This window comes from Octodon degus, unplaced genomic scaffold (assembly GCF_000260255.1).
Source record: "Octodon degus isolate 3935 unplaced genomic scaffold, OctDeg1.0 scaffold00213, whole genome shotgun sequence".
Lineage (NCBI taxonomy): Eukaryota > Metazoa > Chordata > Mammalia > Rodentia > Octodontidae > Octodon > Octodon degus.
In genome coordinates, this window is record NW_004524789.1 from 3598492 (window position 1) to 3605558 (window position 7067).

The 7067-nt window shown below is 37.2% G+C and overlaps 1 protein-coding gene across 2 annotated transcripts in view; it reads right to left on the reverse strand.

The window, feature by feature from the left end:
• Positions 1-7067, reverse strand: part of Foxp2 (forkhead box P2) — a 271499-nt gene that overhangs the window by 41482 nt on the left and 222950 nt on the right. For both annotated transcript variants that reach the window (XM_004644865.3, XM_023705056.1), the window contains exon 9: positions 760-847. In XM_004644865.3, coding sequence (XP_004644922.1) covers positions 760-847 — 88 coding nt within the window. The remainder of the gene's footprint in view (positions 1-759; positions 848-7067) is intronic.

Genomic DNA, 7067 nt, shown 5'->3' on the forward strand with positions numbered 1-7067 from the left:
TTTTTTTTTGTAAAATTGTAAGTTGCAAATATACTGGAAATAGAAAAGAAATGAATTTTTCAAGCACTCAAGGCATGACAGTGAAAAGACGGGCCTTCGGCTCCAGTGGAGCATCCTGTGGGGTGGGCGTGGGGGATACAATTCAGCTCATGCAGTACCTGTCTCTGTAACAAAGTCCTATCTTACGGGTCTAACAGACAACAGGGAAAATACAGAATTGACATTTTTGTGATACTCCAATGTAGATGTTATGTTGCAAAGTTTACCTAGGTCTAAGTGATAAGTGACTTGTAGCAACGTATCCTTTTTTTGGGGGGGGGGTAACAAGGAGTCACTTTATTAATTTTTTTTACTTTGTTTTATTTATCTTCTGTTTTACTTTTTATTTGTTTAATGAGAAAATAAAATATCAATGAAGAAGCAGTTTCAGAACAGGTTAGTGGGATGGTTACAATAACTAATACATTGCTAATACAGATTCTCTAACAGCAATGAAACACCCATCTCTGACAAAACAAAGCAGAGAAGGGGATGTAAAGAATCGCTGTGTGGTGAAAAAAAGAAACAAAAAAACCAAACATAGATGGATAAGCAACGGATGCTGAGCTGTCGCCCTTTATGAAAGTAATGCACAATTCCCCATCACGTCGTCCTTGGTGACTAAGCCACTAAGATGCGGCTTACACGACCCCGCCCCTGCTCAATACTCATGTAAGCATCTTGGAACCCAAGAAAGGCCCTGAAGGAGATCGGACAGACCTGTATTTCTAACTGCTGCACCACTTGCATCTGCACCCGGCACTGGGCTGTGCTCCGGTCATCCAAGGCGTGCTCATTGTTAAGGTGCCTGCGCAACACAAGACACAACACAACAGGGCTCAGTCGCATGCAGGCCGCATGGAAAGCAGCACGCTGAACTTGTGCTTTCTGCTGGGGGACAAAGATCGGACACCTGGAAACTACACTGAAAACGTTAAAGGTGTTAACACGTCTAGTGACATTTATGAAATATAAAAAGGCTTTGACATGTAGAAAACATCATTTTCTCAGGGTCGGCGAGATAGTTCAGTGGACTAAGCTCCTGCTTAGCCAAGCGCAGGGACCAGGGTTCGATCCCTGGCACCACATGCCGTGCAGGCCCGCCCACGAGTGCACTGAGCTGGCCAGAGAGACCAGGCATGGTGGGCAGGCTTGTAATCCCAGCACTGGGGAGGCCGAGACAGGAGGGTAAGTAGGAGTCTGAGCTGTGTAGTGAGACCCTGCACCAAATAAATAATTTTTTTTAAAAAAATCATTGCCTCTAAGCTTATCTGTTTTAAGAAAAATGTTTCCTCAAATGATTTACAGAGTAATAGCAAAAACCCTTACATACCTTTCACATACTCATGAAATTTTTTAAAGAAAAATAACAGATAGGTAGACAGATAGAAAGATATTTATTTTTTAGGACAGTAAAGGTGATTCTCTATTCCATTTTTTTTTATGTACTTAGAGTAGCGTCTATAGGGTCTCACTATACAGATCAGACTCATAGCGATCCTCCTGTGTTCAGCCTCCCAAGCACTGGGATTACAGGCACGCGCCACCACACCCAATCTCAGCCGCTCGCTCAGCGTGCCCTGGGGGCGGGGCCAGCACAGTTCCATTCCATTTCTGGTAGCTAAAATTGCTTCCATGATATTTTTTGTGAGGGATATCTTATTTTCCTAGGATGTAGTTTGAATTGCACAAAGACAAATTATCATCCTATGTAAACCTTAGTAATCATGATGAATATTAATTGTATCTCAACACCAAAAATTTCTATAGAAGACTCTGACAATTAGAATCATAACACTGATGCCTCATCTCTAAGGTCCTAAGGGGATATATACAAAAATAGTGAAAGGCTAGTCTCATAATTTATCTCTAGTAATAAATATGTATTATATAAAATATATTACTGTTGTGATCATCATCATAAAATGCCTAAAGGGATCTAGTCAATAATAGTATCTAAAAACACCCAAAATATCTCTGGTTAACATGAAAATATTTAATAATATATACTTTGTAATTTTTAATATATAATTTGAAGATTCCCAAAAGTAAGAGTGCTCATCCATAACTCAATAGCAGCTAGCACATTTATTTCACCAATAGTCAATCTAAGGCAATGTTTAAGAGATGTTCTGATCTATGCAAAATTATAAAAGTACAATTTGAACAAAGAAGTCATGAAATAAAGAATTTATACATTTCATCTACGCAGATGTAAGTACTATTTAAAAATGATATGAAATCTAAAAATGTTTATTATAGTCCTGAATATGCTAAATTTAACAAATATTTTCCCCACTCAAATTATTTACCCATATTTCTTAGTTATTAGTGAAGTTTAAAAAAATATGTAGGCAGACAAATGTAATAGACCTGGAGAATAACTAAAGAGGTATTGTGGAGAAACAGCTAACCCACACACAGGTTTAGTAGATCTATGTTGGGCATTACAAACTTTTGTTCCTTTCTGCCTTGTACCTTGATCAATCAGACCAGTTCATTCTAGCGCCTCCTTGCTGATCCTGACTAAACCTCTACGTAGTTTAGCTTCTTTGTCTGTCTTGGGTGAAGAGAAACTGGACTAAAATCACCATGTGGCTCAGGTCAAGCTGGAGAGCTGATGCCAGAGCTCAGCTAAGGAAGTCCCCGAAACCCCCTGCTGTGAGCGCAGGTCTGAACAGCTCTCCTCAGAAGGGACTATAAGAAGGAAGAAGGTTCCCCTGCCCTCTCCAGCAGGGAGGAGTGGACTGCAACAATAAACCGAAGACGAGCTTAAAGCGCAAAATGGAAGTCAATCCCAACTCACAACATATAAAAATCGTTTTTCAGGCTTTTTGTTACCAAGTATGCCTGAAGAAACGAGATGATTTCCTAGATGCATAACACAATAACTGTTTGTGGTCTTACAATTTAAGGTTGTTGCATTTCTGTATGATTTTTTTTCCTCATGAACTTGTAGGGAACACACACCTAATTTATCAATCAGTTTAATCAGTCTAAAGACAGTTTTCTGAAAACTGTTCCAGTTACATACACAACGATCAGGACACAAAGAGAACACGCGAGATAAGCAGAAGATACAGCATCACAAGCAAGAGAAATTCAGTCCAGCATGTTTATTTTTGCATGAAATCACTCCCAAAAGGGTTTTTGATTTTACACTTGTTTACTTGTTAGTGGTAATTGTTATCTCGTATTTAAAGAACTAAAAAAGTGCAAAATGTTTGCACTCCATATGTGGGTCTTAGAGACCTATTCAATTTATCTATGCAGCTTTTATTAGAATAGAGACTGTAGACTACAGTAATAGTCAATGAGGTTTTGTCTTGATTGAATTTTTCAGTGGAACACAAAAGAACCTTGCCATTAAAATAGTCCTTTATTCTCCTGTATGAAGGCGAAAGGTTTTTAAAGTGTTGTGATGTTCAGTAATGAGCCTCTATCTAAATTATCATTGGTGACAAACTCACAAAGCACTTTTCGAGGACACATAGTTATGAAATGCCAGAGCTGCCACTTTCTTTCCTGTAATTATAGGCTAGCTTGCAGCCCTTCAATGATCATTTATAGAACAGCCTCCAGTGGATTACTGAGAACTTGAAAAACACATACATACCTCTGCCACATCTCCCTTCTCCTTTCCTCGCTATTGTTTACCAGTGATATGTAAAATAATAGCGCCTATTCACTCCCCCTACTTAATTATGCCAATCAAAGTACAGAAATAGTGTCGGATACACATACAATTGCAATAAGACTAAATAAATAGGCTAAGTATTAACATTAAATTATGAATTTATGTATTTATGACTATTTTGTGCCCAAATTATTCTCTTTTATGTTTTTATAACTATCTCAGGTACCACATATTGCTGTTCAAAAATTCTCTATGATTTATAAATCAAGAATGAGATAATACTGAAAAATGAGAGGATTGGTGGATTTTCTCAGCCAGTACCTAATTGCTGTTTCAAAATGCATATGCAAAGGGACATTTCATTAATCATTTAATCATGTCCCTTGCAGGAAGTTGGAACTAATGTTGCAAATACCCTTTTCATATAAATGCTCCATAATACTATCTTATGCATTTGATATATCGCCTATGTCATAAATTATGGCTGCTTCAAAAGGACCAAGTGGGGTTGTTATCCCTGAAGATGCTTGTTACAAAACCTTTATTAAGTTTCTTTCTTTCTTTCTTTCTTTTTTTTACTCATTGCTAGTTCTATTTCACAGCTTCATACTAGCCAACAATAATACTGGGGCTGATGCCAAAGGTCTGTAAATTACCCATGCAGTCGCTAACACCATTTCACAGGCCTGTTCTACTTCTACTGGTCTGCTAACAAGGCGATTACACACAAATTACCGAATGCCTATGAAATATTTAAATGCATTCTACTCTACTATGCATTAATAAGAGCAAAGTGAGCCCTGGAATTCTGGTTAGCTCCAGCCCCTAATGTTCCCTAATGAGCCTCTTACCGAGACTGCAGTTCAAACAGAGAGGTGAAGAAAAAATGCAAAGGGGGCCTTCAGAGAGGCAGCGCTGAACAAACACCGTGTGAGCCAGTTCTAATTTATGGGTCACTTTATAGGTATATTGATTTTTGTTTTCAAAATGGAATAAATGATGTGGTCCACTGATGCTCTTTCAAAACTGCATTGAATCTGCGTGCCAGGTAGGTAGCGTAAACTGAGAAATAAAGATGAACAGTCTTTCGAAAAACAATTAAGAAAGCATTGCAAGAAGACAATAACGTAGTAAAAGATCTTTCTCGTTTGCTTAATGCACGATTCTTTTTACCGGAGATTTTATGGTTCTGCGTGCATGTGGTAACTTCAATTATATCTACTCCAGAATCAGCAATTCAAATTTAACCTCTAGATTTTTAAATTCACTTAAAGTTGTAGTGTTTTATAAGCTAAAAAGGGACCAGATTTGAATCCAAGTGTGGCAGAGATTGTTTTAACAAAATGTTTTACTTGCATATCAGTGGTGTTTGATTTATTTTGCATCAAGCTTTTTATGTTTAAACACTGACAGGAGTTTAAATACAAAATGTTAGCTGTCACTATTCATTTAGCTGATTGTGTGAGATGCCTTAGTTTTGAGGGATGGGGGCACTGTCACCAAAAGAAACAGCATTCTGACAAGTTCAAAGAATGCCTTCTTGAGGTCATAATTCTGTAGCCATGCTGCCTAGACAAAGAAATACACGCCACATGCTAAGTGAGAGTGTGATGTGTTAGCGTAGTCAGCGACAAGAGAAAAAGAAAACAAACTTTTGTTAAATGAACTCTTCCGCTTCCACTGCCTTTCTCCCGTTCTCTACATAGTGCCAAAATTTAAAAATTTAATCTGTGCCATCCTTAGTTTATTTATTTTCATTAACTAATTATTCTTTAAGGTTCTGATATTTACATGGGTGTTTTTGTAGCTGCTACCCAGCGTGTGTGTGTGTGTGTGTGTGTGTGTGTGTGTGTGTTGGTGGGGACCAAACCCAAAGCTTTTACACTGAGATGCATCTCCAAGCTTTCTTTTATTTTTTGCTTTGAGACAAGGTGTAACTAAATTGCTAAATTGCTCACACTGGGCCTAAACATAGGATCTTCCTGCCTCAGCCTCCCAAAGCCCTAGGATGACCTCCAGCCCCACTCTGTCTTTGTCGCAGGAGAATATTTCCATCTTGTACCTCATCCTGTTCATAGGCATGTGCACGTGGGCGTTCAAGAACACTTGCCTGCTCCCTGGAAACATTTGGCTGAAGCTCAGGAAGTCAATCCATCTGTATTCAAGCTGATTTAGGTTGAATAGAATGTAATTAATTTCACAGTCAAACTACACTAAAATTTTGTCAGATGCTATTACACTTTGACATTTGTAAGACAGTAATGAAGAAGTAATATTAAATGTTTTTAGTGATCTAGTGAGTTCCTCAATTACTGGTCAGAAAAAAACGTTTAGCTTCTGTCAGCACCTACTTTAAAGTTTAAAATTGTTCCTAAATGTCTATAGCTTGGGTCTTCTTTCTCATCTTGTTATTTTTCTGATTTTATTCTGCTGTTATAAATGACAGTTTGTTAGTCTCAATGTGTTTGCTCTATGGGAGAGAATATCTCACTTGAACACACACAAGAATATACAAGAATATATAGGTATGTAATACCTAAGAGTAAATATATAGGTGATAACTAAGAATACACCTACAATACGCGTAAACAACTGTCCTATTATGTGTGCTTTGGTGCTGGGAAAAACCAGAGAGATCCTACTTTTTTGAAGTCTAACATGACAAAGAAAGTTTAAGATTATTCCTAATTTTTCAATTGTTGTTATTTAATGTACAGAGGTTAAACACATAGAGGACTTTTTCTTTCAAACCAATGGAAATATTGCCTATGCTAAATTACAGACTGGACTATACAACTTATTTCTAGAACATTTTGTTTTAAAAATGCTACAATGAATTTTTCTTTAAAGCTTTTATTGTAAACATTGGACATAAAGTTGGGTGAGAATTGATAAATAAGAAAACTGAAAGTTTCTCAGCTTTTGTGCCTTGCCTGCCTTCTTGGCCAACCCTTCAGTTCTCTCTGGAAAACCCAAGTCTTCTCCTGAGACGATGTATATTGCCTCCCACCCAGGTGCTACATAAACCTTTTTCTGAATAACCTAATTCACTTATAACATGTATTTTTATTTCTCTTCAAATTTTTCACACATCTCTAAGAAAAAGGCCATGGGAAAGCATGTCTAATTAATATTGACTTTCAGTACTGCATAATAAAGTTAGTATTAACAGAGTTGTCACCTATCTTTGAATCAGAGTCTCTAAGATGTATCCTAACAAAAGTGGACTACAAGACCCAAAAATCTCTTATCATTAGTGGTGTCACCCCTATATAGGAACAGGTTAGAAAAATGGTTAGTCTTAAAACTAAAGTTTATTTTTAATTGAAAAGCATGCTTTTCAAAATTTTTAAAAGTTGGAATGGATATGGAAAAGGACTGGAGATAAAAT